The sequence below is a fragment of the Maylandia zebra genome, linkage group LG23 (genome assembly GCF_041146795.1).
Source record: "Maylandia zebra isolate NMK-2024a linkage group LG23, Mzebra_GT3a, whole genome shotgun sequence".
NCBI lineage: Eukaryota > Metazoa > Chordata > Actinopteri > Cichliformes > Cichlidae > Maylandia > Maylandia zebra.
In genome coordinates this window covers 12,859,293-12,875,065 of record NC_135188.1, presented here as the reverse complement: position 1 = coordinate 12,875,065, position 15,773 = coordinate 12,859,293, and the positions used below count along the sequence as shown (strand labels likewise).

The following is a 15,773-nucleotide window of genomic DNA, read 5'->3' as shown; positions in this document are numbered from 1 at the left end:
GCTGCTGACAAGAATGATCGTCGCTGTGAAGGGAGGTATGAGGTCGACAACAAGGCTCAAGTGGGTGGTATGTGTAAAAGTAACATCCACAGTGATGGCAGGGCTCAAGGTCTTTGGGTCCTATAGATGATGGTTTTAATGCCATGACTGATTAATGTATGTGTCAGATACACATTGGGGATTAGAACATTGCTATTTTGGTACTTTTACTTTAGATAAAGACTTTGAATGCTTACCTTACAACTTTCTTTCTAACATATCTTTTCCTCCAAAGGTATGATCTCGGCTCGGTTGAGATGATGGCATCACACCGTGTTCCTTCCGGTTTGCTTTAGAATTTTAAAGTTAAAAAGCCACGAGTCTCGTGACCTCGCAGGACAGATTGGCACTATAGCTTAAATAATAACCCAATGCAAGAGCATCCTCTTATGCAGCCTGTTTAAAGGTGATGAGCTCCTTGACATCTTTTGAACATTTAAAACATGAAACACACTTTTGATTGGCAGTAAAAACACACATTTTCTCAAAAACTGTAAATGAAAACTGTGTGAAATGTTCCACGCTCCACAGACTTCACAGGAATCCTGTCAAGGAATTAGCACAGTGGATGTAACATGTTGCCAGAGCCTGTAAAGATTGCTTGTCCACCCTCTTTGAGCCATGCTATCTTGACTTTCCCCTGTAAACAAGGACAATTACCAAGCTAATGAGTTGAGGAAAAACTGCTTGAGTGATTGATACTCTTAATGGGGAAATTAATTTGATATTAATAGAGCACTTGGCAAGATAAATAGATAATGGTGTGTTAGTCCTCTCCTTGATTGATAATGGCTAGATTGATGGCTGTCTTAATGCAAGATGTGCCTTAGCCATAAATGAGGTGGTCTTGATGAGGAGCGATTTTTGTGTCATGAGATGATCAAACATTGAGAGCACTAAGTGCTTATATTTATTTTGATACTGATTTTTAAGTACACAGGGACTCTGGTCTTTTTACCTAACTTGGTTTTATCAAGAAGAAGAACAACTACTATAATAGAGAATAAACAGAGCTTACTGCATATGTAAATTTAAAAAAAGACATCATTTATGCTAAATGATGCAAAAGATGTTGGTCAACCATTGCTGTAACTTCCCCCATCTGATCTTGTGAGATTCTGTTTGCTCCTTAAATAATCACCTTGCATCATTCCCGCAATTCCTGATGACTCATAACCTTAACCTTCTGTTGCTGAAGCAGTTTGCTTAATGACGCACTCACAGTCTGACTGTTGCACCCCGTAAATGGCACCTAACATACTCGTATATTGCACCCTGTTACATGGGTCAGCGCTGCAGAACAAAGAGTGAGAAGTTACTCATTTCTCAGGGAGTTTGCACCAGTGTGTGTGTGTGTGGTTTCTAGTTGCAGCGATTACACAGCTATCTCATATTGCAGGCTCCCTCATACCTGACCAACTCAATCTTTCTGTGTCTCCTCAATAATCAGAGTGACAGCGAGCAACTAGACATATCTCACCCGCTGGCTCACTGCAGAATGGGTATTGACCTACATATCAAATCATACACTTCTGGCTTGTGTGATAGAGACGGGGGAGGGGGTGGTGGTGGGGTGCCGTATGATTGACAGCGCCTTCTTTGGTAAACACGTTTCATCCCCCGGGTATCTCCCTCTTCGTATGTATTTGTTATAGGCAAAAATCGCACGGCAAAGAGAAACGTCCCGCAAATCCTATAAGCTTGGAGTTAGAGCGGCTTCGGCACCTCCGCTACTGTAACAGTAGAGAACAGCTGAGAACACCTGGCTGTCGGAGTGTGTATTTTTATTAACGAGCCTATGTCACCAAACTTTTAACAAATGGCCCCCCGGCACCCTGAAAAACCCAGCTCGGAAATTAAGCATCTGCATCATAAATCTTGGAAAGTTACAATAATTTGCAATTCACTCCCTCATCAAAGGCAATATTACCCTAATTTATTATCTCCCGGCACGAGGGGTGCGCAAAGGCCGTGGAGATAAGAGTTTATCAGGAGGGGGATTGATTTTCATTAACTGATTGTAATAAAGATGAACTGCCTGCCGTGCACACTGACCAAGAGTCACACTTTATTGTAATTGGGACAATTTATTTTATGAGCCAGTGGCTCTACTTTTTTGTCCCTCCCCCTTTTTTCTTTCATATCCATCTCCGCTCTTCAAAATAGGAATCTAATGTCTCAGCTGTTCTGCTTCTTTTGTTACAGTGACTCCCGATGTATGAAGATGATCATTACAAGATGTATGTGGAGACAATTCAAATGTCAACAGATGTTACTTTAGATTTAGCTTCTGGCATCAAAGCAGTGCCACGGTTTTCTAAACTTGACTGATGGTGCGTGCCTGCCTTATATCAACTTATTGCTTCCTGCTTGTCTGCATTGTAATGATATTTGTCCCCGTTATTCTCGTGAAGCGTTGCTATGACACCTATTCACTGGGATTTATATATTTAGGGTTTTGTTTTTGTTTTTTTGGTATTTTGTTCCCATCAACCATTTCCTGAGAAGTACGCTCCAAAAACGGAGTGAAAGATAACCAAAACAGCTCTATATGTTGGATCATAGTTATCACATGAGAATAAAACGACTGGAATTCCAGTCATGATGAACTCCAGAGTCGACTCCCGATGATGTGAGAGCTGTAGAAAACGGCTTCATGTGAAAAGTGTTTAAAATGGTTTTAAACAGCAGTCCTGAATCCATATAGGGCCGTTACGCAATTACCGCAGCTTCCTCACTCGGCGTCAGAGACGACCTCTGAGGTGGTGAGCAACATCTACGTCCTGTAAAAGTTTCAAGCTCTTGGAAATGCCGAGGGGAGCGAGTGCTTGTGCAACAGCTCCCCCTCTCTTTGCGCCGCCGCGGTTCAGCGCTTCAATGCAAGTGTGAGAAACGAAACATCCAGTTTGAATTTTTATTGTAAAATTGGAAAAAAAGGAGAGAAAGAGAGAAAAGCCTCGATAAGCATTTCTTTTTTGATACATATCTTTATCTTACCATAACCGTAAAATCAAATAAATAAAACTGGCAAAATAAATAAGAAAAATAAATAATAAATAAAATAAATAAACATCAAATTACATATTTGACCCGATAATTATAAAATTATTAAATCATCAGTCATTAATATGAAGTAATCTAAGCAGCAAGTATTAAGAAATTTCAACAGGGGAAAAATGTTTGGTTTCTCAGGCTAATACAGAACACATATTTTTTTTTCTTCATAATTTAATTTAATTTTTTTATAAAAAGATACTGCTTTCCCTGTCAGTTATTCCATGCTGTACTGACGCTGCCACAAAAACAGGTGGCGCTCTCCTTTTTTGTTTTTTTTTCTTCAATAAAAAAAAGAAAAACATTACTACCTGTAAACAGCATTTTCTCCTCCGGGTTAAAAGAATAATACTGAGATTCTTCTTTTTGCGCCCTGCATTTCAGTAAAGTCTACTCACAGACTCCATACTGCTGTTTCTATGCTTTTTGTACGCTTTGTGCTGAGAAACCAGAAAGTTAATATCTTTAGAAAGCGAAACCCTCCCCCCCTCCCCTCACCCATTTCATTACCCAAACTGTACGTACCCAAAGAAAGGTCCTGTGCTGATTTTCCATAATTTACAGATTTCATATTTATAATAAGCTACTATCCTTAGCATTCAAACCATAGTTAAAGAATCATACTGTTAATATGAGTAGTACCATAATCATAATCTTTAACGCCCCCAAGTCCCCATTGAGCATGCTCAGAGATCAAAAAGGGCACAATGGCAACATGACAAATAAATAAATAAATGGATGCAAGAGTGAAAATAATGTAGATTGACTTTAGCTTGACCACATGCACTCTAATTTTAAAACTACAGGGATAATTACTAATAATTAGTAACTTACATATTTTAAACAAATTATTGTTGGTGGGATTGTAGCCCCTTTCTCTTTTCTGAATCTATAGATATGTATATAGAGGCCTATGCACTACATATAAAACAGCACACTCATTGTAATTTAGTCAAATTTGTCTCTTTTGGCCAAAAACGAGACGTTATGCGAGCTTCTGGCCAAGTCTATTTTCATTTTAATGACTCCATCTCCAGTAGAGATCTCCAGTAGAGATCCCATGAGAGAAGATATTTTGACTGGGTTCACATGGCCCAGTATCACCTGGGGAAAAGGGAGGGCATATATCACAGCTCCCTAAAGCTGTGAGAAGAGAATAAGAGTAACTTCTCAGGGGAAAGACGACGCCCTCAGGCAAATATATAAAAATCTAACCTTTTTACTGAAAATGTACATTATATATCACTACATCCTGAACTGATCCTCCCCCTACAATATTATACTACTTCACAAAATCAAATATTTTATTCCACTAAATATTTCCTGAAAATTACCGTATTTATAAGAGTAGATTTAAAAAAAAAAAAAAAAAGTCTGGCACAAAGTTTTCAGTCAGGTGAGGAAATGTGGTGGTTAAACTTGCATAATTTGGCAATTCATGACGAGAAAAGGCATTTCAAAAAACTCCCTCCTAGCGCATCTAAATACTGCTTGCAACAGAATAAAACACACATAGTAACCGGGGATAACATTTACTCCCAGTCTACTGAAAATGATGCACCCTCCCCTTTTTTATAACACTGATCCAGTGAACTTTAATCACACAAATAAAAGAAAAAAGGAAGAATTGCTGGGTCAAAGTAACACTAAATGAACGTATGCAGACATCAGGATCTGGAGAGTCATTCTGGAGGATAAAATTGTTATTCCAGACTGCAGAGGCATACGCAGTGGTCATGCTATCTGAAGACGCTTTAGTGTATGGGACAGTATTGTGATTACATGTCTGAAGCACTGATGTGTCTGAAGTTTAGAGCGATGATCAGAGTGCTGAGATCTCTCAGAGTCCTGAGGGGTACGATGCTTCAGAGTGTAAACTGAGTCAATGAATCTGATATTCAAATAAAGAATGTAAGTGTTACTCAACAAATCAAAGAGTGAAATAGAAAAAAACAACAACCCAAAAACAAACAGCGCATCAGATTTCATCTAGGACGCATTGAATGTGTGTCTCTTTGCAAAAACAGAAGCACAGATAACACAAGTTTGGTTATTTAATCGTATCTTCCAGGCTTGATGTGTCGTGACCACACTGCACAGGAGCCATGTGTGACCAGCACTAATGGTAAGCTGTCATCCTGTTGAAACAGCAGCAGCTGTAGCAGCTACACTTACAGGCCCGCTGCTGTCTAATTGATGGATCATTTTGCTCTTAATTTGACCTCCTAAGGCTGGTAATGCCAAGGCTTCTTCTCTCTTTGTAGAAGCTCGCACTGTGCTATTATACCCTTTCAGAAAAAAAATACAGTTGCTCTTCACTGAAGAACATGTACAATCTCCTCTAAGCACCATATACAGATCTCCATGCCTCCACCCTTTACCATAATGACACCGATCAAGTGCCTTCAAAGTGTCCCACAGGACACGCTGCCGTTCTGCGTTTTGGGATTCCTTCAGGGACTCTGGATGACAACACGGGAGAAAAAGACTAACATCCAGCTACTGAGAGAGAAATGAACTCTGTCACTCAGTCAATTCACTCAAAATGCCAATGTGTAATTGATTGCGCATCTCTCGCCCTGCGGTGCTGCTCCCCATCTAATCAATATTATCATTACCCTAATTATGCTGCGGGTTAGCTTTGGGGCACCCGTGAACCGATGGTCCCTATTAAGAGAGAGATATGCTGGCACTTGGAGGTGAGGAAAGAGAAGCAGGAGGGAGGAGGAGAAATAGGAGGGGAGTCTGCTCCCGCCTGCTGAGAGCAGCTGGAGGAGCTTGGCAGTGGAAGAGGGCACGACCCGGGAGGGACCACTGTGACACGCCGATGGAAATTTTTACAACTGCTGTCAGGCTCATTTGTATATTTTATTAAGCAGTTACAGATGCTGTGCTGTTTTACTGCTGCGTATCCAGCTCAGCCGGGTGGCACTTTTACCACAGTGCTTTATGGTCAGATTATCTGTACTATCAAGGCTTTAATGATGACATGGAATGAGTCGCAATGACGATCAATTATGGAACCGCAACACGCTGGCAAGAACAGAGGACAGCAACGCTTGGCTAAATACGCTCTGGTTCTTTTGATGTCTGCTTTGAGAAAAGGTTACTGTGTCACTTTTGGCACTAAAGGACTGCTTTCTTCTTCTTCTGACACAATAACACAGACGGATCATGCTTCCGAGATGAAATGCTGCGATGCGGATGACGTAACGAAAGGCAAAAGAATATATCTGAACATGCCCGAAACAATGTCTAACCCATGTATTCTACGGCACTAAAATAGTATAGCTTTACTTTTTTTTTTAATACATTTTTCTGTTTTGTTTTAATATTTTCAAACCCAGTAACTATAAATGTAAAAGGAAAAAAAAAAAATCAAAAACCCTTGCTCTTTTTTTTTTCAACCTGAAGCTAGTGTTTCTTCTTAAGTTTAACTTGTAATATTATTAGTAGTAGTTTGCAGTATTAGTATCATTAATACTATATATTACTGTTCAGAACAATAAAAATGTTTGGTCCTTTGGTCCCTTAGGGGTGAAAGATTTGCAGTCCTATTGTTGCTAATGGAAACCTCAGTGGCTGCACTTCTGCGCTTACTGAGAGAGACGGGGAGAGAATAAGAGAAAGAGGGAAAGAGAAAGAAAGTCTGTCAGTGGACATATAGAATAGTTTCTTTTTTTCCACTGGGTTTTTTTTTGATCTTCAAGTTTGAACCCTCATTTGTCCAGTACAGTAAAAGCCACAAGCGCCTCTTTCCTTATATATATATATGTGTGTATATAATATGTATATAGAAATCTATTTGTTGTTGCTGCTTTTCGTTTGTTAGTTTGTTGCTTAATTAACAATTCAAGTCTCAACAAGAAAAAGTTCTGTTGTTCAGTTTCATCACTTCTTTTTTTCCAGTTTTTTTTTTTCTTCTCGTCTTTCTTGCACTGTGCCATCTGTTACTGTTAACGTCCCCCGGTGAAGCGCCTCCTCACTTCGCATCTTCCTCTTCTGCCGTAACCTACATCTTCATAAGTAAATGCTGATATGTCTTCAAAAATTCCATATGTGTTGATTTTTTTTTAAAACATATTTTGCTTTCAAAGAGAGAGAGAAAAAAAAGTTGAACTCCTCCAAAGATAATATCTTCACGTGTCCTCTAAAACCTAGAAACAAAAAAAAGAAAGAAAAAAGAAAAGAAAAAGAAGAAAAAGGCCATTTCAAATCTCACTGCTCATTAAACTGTCAATCTAAAGATCAATTTCTTTAAACTTTGAGTAGTTCAGTATGGTTCTATTATATCAGTCTAATGGTCTGGAGAGAACTAACCCACGCTGCCACACCAATCAATCATCGTCAGTCACAGTGATGACAGATTTCTCCTTAATTAATATGCCTACAGTGCTGCACATCAAATCAACCCCTCTACATTTCTTCAAATATTAAAACTGTAGAAACCTTTAATGTTTAAGCTTTGCATTCACAGAACATATAGCAACCCAATACTTATCAGTCTAACGATATTTACTTTCCAGGAACAGTCAGGTGGCATTATTTGAACCTTAGTTGCATCGTGAGTGTAAAAGGACAGAGTGGTGAAAATCAGCAATACTCTTATGGGCTCACCTGTGCTGCTGCGATGAATACTGAAGGTAGGCTGTGTCAGTAAGGGCGGCTGGCATCCTTCGGTCTCTTTAACTGGACTTTCAACCTCTTCATCCCAATCTGAAAGCCATTCATGGCTTGAATAGCTGCCTGTGCGCTAGCAGGGTTGTCGAAGCTCACAAAACCTGTGTAAGAAAAGCAAAACGTCATTTACACTAACTAAGAATAATGTAGCCTAGGGCTGTTCGATATAACGATATATATCGGATGACGATATAAAAACGTCTATGTTTCATTTTACGCTATCGTTTGTTTCGTGGTGTCGCAAAATAAACTGTTTACGGCAATATTTTTTCATCGTTTTGATGGTCACTGTAGTGGCTATATTCATTTCTTAAAGTCCTCTCTTTCTCTTATATTTAATATAACCACACTACAGACGGACAAGCGCCTGTTTTTATGCGTTGTCGTTAGCAACAACGATGGTAAAACCATCGCATGTCCGCTTGTTTATTTTCCACATAAACCTTTCACAATAAAGCTCAAGATGCTGTTGAGAATTTTCAAAATAAACGGAATCACATGAAAAAGTATGCAGAGTATTGATGGATGAGAAGCAAAAAAATAGTCGTCAGGTGCTAAAAAATAAACCTTAGACTCAAACGTTAGAACAGGCTTTCCCCGCAGCACACCGTGTAATAAATACTCACGAAAAAAACGGCGGCCTTACAACCTATGTCTAAAAATGTGTAGTTTCATGCATCGGTTAAAACACTCGACTCCAGGTACAAGACGCGCAGCTGGAAACACTTCACCTACCCGAGATTCACAGAATTTACAGAAAATATTAAATTTTTTGTGATTTATATCATTATCGGACGATAGATGTTCTATATCGGGATATGAGATTTTGGTCATATCGCACAGCCCTAATGTAGGCACCTTAACAAGCGTTTAGGGGAGAATTTTAGTAATTTTTTATGAATAATATTTACTGTAAATTACTCTGTTAAAAAAAGAAACAGGTGGAAAAAAAGGCAATCATAATGAAAATGTAAGTGTTCTGTTGGTTTCCTCATCACGTCCTGTGTACCTCTAACGGAAGTCTAGATGGTGTTATTGATGCAGGAAGGACTGCGGTGCGGCCTAACAGCTGCTCAGAGCTCGTGACAGCCGGACACGAGGTGGCTTTTTAATGAAAAATAGGCCACGAAAAGTTTGGGGCTGTTACTGCCAAACGACATCGCTCTGCGCTCACGCTCTCTCCTAGTTGACTGTTTTTATTTGGGAATATAATATTAAGCTGCATTCAGAGATGAAGACATGTCCAGGATTTGGATAAGAAGCATGCATTTGTTGATTTTGTGCGGTGTAATAAAATGATGAAACAGTGCAGAGAACCAATGACCCTAACTCGAAATAAATGTTATATTTTATAGCATGCAGGCACTTTCTTTACAGCTGCGTGGATTTTGAACCTTCGAAATTTAATGACTGAGGGTTAACACGCCTACAAAGTTTCATTGACTCAGTGCTATTCTTTTAATTTTCTGACCTGTGAATGAGTGAAAGAGAAAAAAAAAATCACTGAATAAATGAGTTTGATCAAAACAAGAGCAAACACAGAACGATGATCATAGGAGACAAATCTGCTGCAGACACACAAAACCTCCCCGCGATAAACCACCTCCTCAAACCTATGAACATCCTGTTTCCATCATGTGTAAAAATAAAGCCTTGAGAATTCAGTGACCAGAAATTTCAGTGGAGTGTCTCCACTGATGCGCTCCGCTGTGTCTGTGGTGTCATTAGGAACAGCTGATGACCCATGAAAAAAACAGCAGGAGGCTCTCCACGTCCACCACCACATGGGGGGGAGTCTACATGGCCTGCTTGGCTCAGGTTTGGCCCATTACGGGGGAAAAGTTGCGCTACAAAGAGCCGAGCTGAACGGAAGTCTGAAGAAAGTATAGAGACGGGATAAGGAGGTGACCTCCTAACCCGCCATCACCTTAATGCGTTCAGGCTAGAAACAGAGAGGAGATACCCGTTTAGAGGTCTAAGCTCAGTTTCTCTGTCTTTTACACCCCATCAATCTAAGTTTATTCCCTCTTTCTCCTTTCTAGATTAATTACACACGTGTTCCCTCCTTCCCCAGGCCTAACATTATGTTGTAAATGCATAGTGCATAAGTCAATACTGCAAATAGCTCCTCTTTCATGAATTTATATATTATTAAGTCCCCCAAGGGAGACGGAACTGGTGATCAATTTCGCCCAAGGTTCTTTGGTTCCCTGAAGTGAAAACAAAAGCTGATCTATAATTGTCCTTTTCCTTCCTTCCCCTCAACCATCACTGCCTGCCTTTTTGTAAGCCCTGGGGTTGGACGCGCATGTAGGCTGCCAGAGCTAAATGGGACAAGAGGTGTGGAAATGTGTGAATCAGCCTCAGCGGTGAAGGTATTGACAGATATTGGGGTTACACAATGGTGATGAGGATGCTGATGCAGCACCTCAAGGTTTCCAGGTCACACAGCCGGCAAGCAGAAACAAGGACGTGCGGTCTGATCGACTACATCCCGATTATTTTGGCTGCAATGTACTCTGCGCATTGCTTTAAAAGCGCCGGTGCCAAAACACAACAGTCATCAAGATGCAAAATTAGGTCAGTCTGTCAGGGGTAAGATCGCTCAGTCCTCCAGGTCTGTGAGCTGTCAAATGTCATCAGAGGCAATGGTATATACATTATATATATATAAAAAATTTTGTGTTGTGTGTTTGAAAATAAAGAAAAGACAAACATTTTACTATTTAACCTGTATACACCAAGACTGATTTATTATTATTAGATTTATTCAGAACCAAGTGTCTTTATCTCTCAAGCCGGGGTCAATACAAATTGACTTGATATAATTTCATATTATATCAAGTTGGTCTTGGACTGTGTGCATGTTGCACTGTAGGACTCACCAAAGCACTTGCTCTGGTTGGTTGCCCTGTCCATGAAGACCTTAGAGGAGATGACGGTACCGAAGGGCAGAAACATTTGCATGAGTTCATTGTCTCCAAACTCCTGTGGCAGGTGGTAGATGAACAGGTTACAACCCTCTGGACCTGGTTGCAGAGATACAGCGAAAGTTTGATAGAAAAAGAGAGAAAAAGCAGTCAGTTTGTCTTTTTCAGACCTACATATTACCCAAAATAAATACAGAATATGTGCAAAGAGCTGTCTCAGACATATGTGGCACTACCCATCATACAAAAAATAAATAAATGATTAATTAACATTGGTAGAATTAGACAGTACAGGCTGAAATGAGCATTCATGCATGAGCATCCACTCTCATGATTCCTTCATATGTGGCCTTTAGATGTATCTTCACCGTTCCTGCATACACCTGGCACAGGCTCAAATCATAATTAAAATATACATTATGTGTTGCTATTTTATATATTTTATTTAATAAAAACGCAACAGGAGTTTATTAAAATCATCACATTGCAAGCTGAAAATCTTCAAATAAGCTGTCCCAATTTGCCTGCAACCATATTTTCATTGATGTTGTTTATATGTGTGTTTCATCCACACTTACTGTCACAGCTGGCTATTATAAAAGATATGCTACTACTTATCACTATTACTATATATTACTATAATACTACTCTACATCAATCCCCATGTTTTATGTTGAGACGAGACCTGTTTACAGTCTCACACAGTCCGCTCTGTTTATCTATTAAACACAATGAAAATGATGTTAGAGTGTTTTTCTTCTCTCGCTGTACAACAAGACTCAAAATGAAGTGTGTACAGTGTAAAAGCAAAGCAAGACTGGTCTCTCGTGCTCGTCTCCCCGTTTAGCCATTACAAAGTATGAGGCATGTGAAGTGTAAAAGCAATAATGTTCTCTCACCCTCACCTTCTCTCTGCTGCTGCTGCTGGATGACCTGTGCTGGTTGGGGCAGCGTTTGGCCAATGGGAGTCAGCGTAGTGGCCGGGTAGATCGCTGCGGACGCGAAGCAGTAGAACAAGGAAGGAAGGAGGGAATGTGAGAGAGATGAGTGTAAAATCGGGGATCCCACAGAGAACGGTGTCAAGGATGCTTAAGGTCGATCACACAAGCGTAACACGTAATCAAAGCCTCTCTGATGTTTCGTTCTGAGGCGCTGTCCTACACTATCTGAATACATACCACCTCACGCTATTCACGCACCACATAGCCTGCAGTTATTGTCTCATAGCTGCTACTCATTTATAGTGTTTACACGCCAGTGCAAAACCTCAGAATAACAGAATCGTAAACAAAGCCGTTCTGTCTCCTACCTGTGTACTGCTGTACACCAGTGAAGGCTTGCTGGAGGGTGTCGGCAGCAGTGGGGCTCTGGGTGGAGTAGGGCGGCAGGCCGTTGGTGTAAACGGTCTCCACGGCAGGGTGTCCGTTGGGCTGATGAGGGATGCCGGTGAATCCGTTGACGATAGGCGTGACGATGCTGGGTACAGCGGAGGTGGTGATGTTGGCTGGTGGAGAACTGAGGCCTGCTGGGAAAAAGGTTGGCTGTTGAGCACTTCATCTGGATCTCTGCGCATAATACTACAAGAGTTGTACAGCACTCAGACTTACACTAGCAGGCAGACACCCTTTTTCTCATAAAGTGCCGAGAAAAACAGTTCTCTGTACACACACGCACACACTCACACATTAAACACACAAAACTCGTGACCACGAGCTACACTGTGTCTTCTCTCTAATGCAAGGACACGGGTGCAACGTGAATCTGTCACATATCCGCCGTTTGTCGTGACACATCCTGCAGGATAGCTGGGGAGTCAACCTGTGAAAAATGAGCCTGTCTGTAGTGTTTGTGCGATACCCTGCTGGCTTGTACTGCTCAAGATGATGAAACCACTATGCAACTTCTGAGAAAAAAAAAGAAAAGAAAAGAAAAGAAAAAGGGGAAACAGATCTAGACTAGATAGAAGAAGATTACAGGGGGAGATTTGCTTGAATGAGCAGGTAGCAAATACACAAAGATGTCTCGTACTTTTACACATCATAAAAAAAAAAAAGAAGACAAAAGAACAACAGTTGGCAGTTTGACAAATGGGTGGGTCATAACATATATGGCGCACGCCTGAAAGGCAGCTGCAGAAGGGTTCATGAGTGGAATCAAAATTGGATGCTCCGTGTTCTCTGTCATTCAATGCATTTTAAAAAGGACCCTCCTTTAGAAAGTGCTTCCAATTATGGCGGGGACGTCAAAGTGCCCATTCTCAGCAGAATCTCACTTTGTGATGGTCTCTCTAAAAGCGCTTCTCTGTGGCAAAGCATCCAAGCTCATTGAAGTACAGCTCCCCCGAGGACCACCTCTCAATCTCAAAGCCCTCACCCTGATTGGACAGAAAGCCCAGGTTGTCACAGAAACCCTTCAGCGTGCCATATTTCCACAATCTGGGACCTCGATAAGGGACTTCTTATGAGTAGATTAGATAGAGTACACAATCACAACCAGCTCACCCAAATTGTACACTGAGATATGTGGCAATGCAAACAAAAAGACGCAGTATCACCAGAGCTGGGGTCTTACTCAAAAGCATTACATCACCCCAAAACTACATTACCAGCTGAAACCTCCTACTGCTGACTCCTATCATCTATGTTGGATTATTTTTATTGCTTTCTATCAATAATTACCCCTTTGTCTTCAATCCTCACCTCTCCTACTCTGTTTTATTCTCCATCGTCTCTCCCTGTCTCAGCATTTAAACCACGAGGAAGCTGACAGTGGAGGAGGCAGATGCAGTGACCAGGGGAGTTGCCCCAGTCCAGCGAGAGCTGTTGTGTCTTTTGCACTGATTTTCTTTTACTTTTTTTTTTTTTTTTATCTCTTTTTTTATGAAGCCTCCCCATGATTGCTTGTTTCCTGCAGAGCTGTGATGAATTAGACTGCAGCTTCAGCCCATTCTCCTACCAGGACCCAGGAGAGCGCCGCTCCTATTCTGAGGGCTAGAGACAGCCAGTCTGCTCAGGCCACACGCACTTTACTGTACCACCAGATAATGCACCCTCTCCATCATCAGGCAAATTCATTTTCCAAGCCTTAGCCATAGTGTGGGAGCACACGCCTATGTATTTGCAGCAGTTGTGCAGTGATAGCAGGAGTAGCAGCAGCAGAAGTACTCGGTGGTAGCACGGACCCCTTATGTGCAATTTCATAAGTTCCGAGGTCAGCAATTACATATGACATCGGTACTGAAGGAGAACACACGAGAGAAGTCGCAGATTGGGGCCACTGAGTCCAGTCTGTTCATCATGTTGGAAATGCCACAGCAAGGAATAAACAGAAGTCTTATAAACACTATATTATCGCACCACAGTCAGTAAAGAGTGAAAAAGGGAAGTATTACTGAGTCTCCTGAACTAGATATTTTCATTTTATCCCTCAGTGGACACATAGTTCTTGCATTGTGAAAAACTGCATTCATAGCTTGTTTACAATGCGCACCCAAGAGCGCTGATATACATGTGGCTGTCAGGATGTTTTGCAACTATCAGGCTGTAATGACATGTTGTTCTTCACTCTGGCATGAGTGAATACAAAGCTGTAGGACAGAGGATTACATATTCCATACATTTTGCTCTGAACTATAAATTTACTGTTCTTTATGACTTCACCAAGGAACACTGCAACGCTAAACAGTATCCATATGTGTTTGTCCAATACATATATTTATGTTGTGGAAGCAAAATTACTCTCATCTTCTTGAAAGCTTCTTCTTAGAGGGAAAAACAGTTGATTTGCTCCTTGCTAAGGAGAAAAAGGCTTCACATGCAACAGAAGTATTTATTATGCTAATTATATATTGAAATCAACAAGGAATGCTATACCCAAACTGGAGAGTGCAGTCATTACCGGCAGAAGGACTGTCTTTTGCCAGAGCAAGTAATAAGTACTCAAAACAGATGCTTTCATCTAACTGATTTGAAATGCGACGCATTTAGAGTCAAAGAGAAAATGTCTGTCTTCTGTGAATAACACTGTAAGGGTGGGGGTAGCTTTCAAAGTCCAGTTGTGATCCTAAGAAGAACTCTGACTTTCAATACTGCCCTTTAGATAAGGAATAAATATTTATAAAGCAAATCAAGTGTGACACAAAACAAATGAACTTACAAATGAATGTGTTTTATTGTTACAGAGTTTAATATAATTTTTCATCTAGTGAATATTTCAAAGCACATAAGTAGTTTTCAGTCAGTACGCTAATTATTTGTGAAATCCTCCCCCTTGCTTGTCATCTCCACAGATCATTTAATAAATTGTTTTGAAAATGCAAGTGTACGCTGATGACTTAACTCTGATCAGCCGTGCCGCAACAGCTTTTCTGGCTTAAGTAGCAGTGAGCCCAAACAAATAACCAAATAATAGCCAGGGTAAAAAATAAATACTAGTAAAATTGCAGTGGACATAGCCACTATGGTTTCTGAACTTCCATTATGAAGTGACAACTTCAACATGTTGGCCATCAAAGACTCACATAGCAAGCAGGTCTGGCCCGGATCTGGTATCAAGCCGGCACTGCTGGCTGACTTCTGGCATGATAAGACGTATGTCATCCAGATATGGGACAGGCCTGAAGTAGATGGCACTGTCTATGAGATGGCATGCCATATCTGGCTCGATTATGGTTTTGTTTATGTGGCCCAGGCCCATAGAAAACAGGTCTGGCCCGGATCCAGCATCTAGCTGACACTTCTGACTGACTGGTGTCCTGGCAGGGTGTATGTCAACCAGATGTGGGCCAGGTCTGGCAATGATGGCACTATTTATGTTCCTATTTTCCTATTTTAGTGAGCAGACCCAAATGCCATGTTGCAATACTATACTGCTGTGATAGCCAACGTTTCAAATACAGATTTGACAGGTTCGTGAGTGTAAACTTTATCGAAAACCTAGTGACGGTTTACTCATCTTTCCTTGTAGGTGGCCGTAGCTCAGGAGGTAGAGCAGGCCACCTACTGATAGGAAGGTTAGTGGTTCGAACCCAGTCTCTGCTAGAGTCTCAGTTTAGAGAAAGTGTGTGATTGG

At 40.8% G+C, this 15,773-nt stretch overlaps 1 protein-coding gene across 12 annotated transcripts in view; it reads right to left on the bottom strand.

Annotated features, from left to right (window-relative positions):
- Positions 1–2,939: 2,939 nt before the first annotated feature.
- celf5a (cugbp, Elav-like family member 5a) overlaps positions 2,940–15,773 on the bottom strand; it is a 197,256-nt gene continuing 184,422 nt past the window's right edge. For 4 of the 12 annotated variants that reach the window (XM_004552769.5, XM_004552774.5, XM_004552773.5 and 1 more), the window contains exons 8-12: positions 12,013–12,228; positions 11,603–11,695; positions 10,659–10,802; positions 7,711–7,874; positions 2,940–7,250 (exon numbers count right to left, since the gene is read on the bottom strand). In XM_004552769.5, the coding sequence (XP_004552826.1) occupies positions 7,747–7,874; positions 10,659–10,802; positions 11,603–11,695; positions 12,013–12,228 (581 nt within the window). In that variant the 3' untranslated portion in view covers positions 2,940–7,250; positions 7,711–7,746. The remainder of the gene's footprint in view (positions 7,251–7,710; positions 7,875–10,658; positions 10,803–11,602; positions 11,696–12,012; positions 12,229–15,773) is intronic. The other 8 variants (XM_004552770.5, XM_004552775.5, XM_023155559.3 and 5 more) reach the window with 3 other exon arrangements.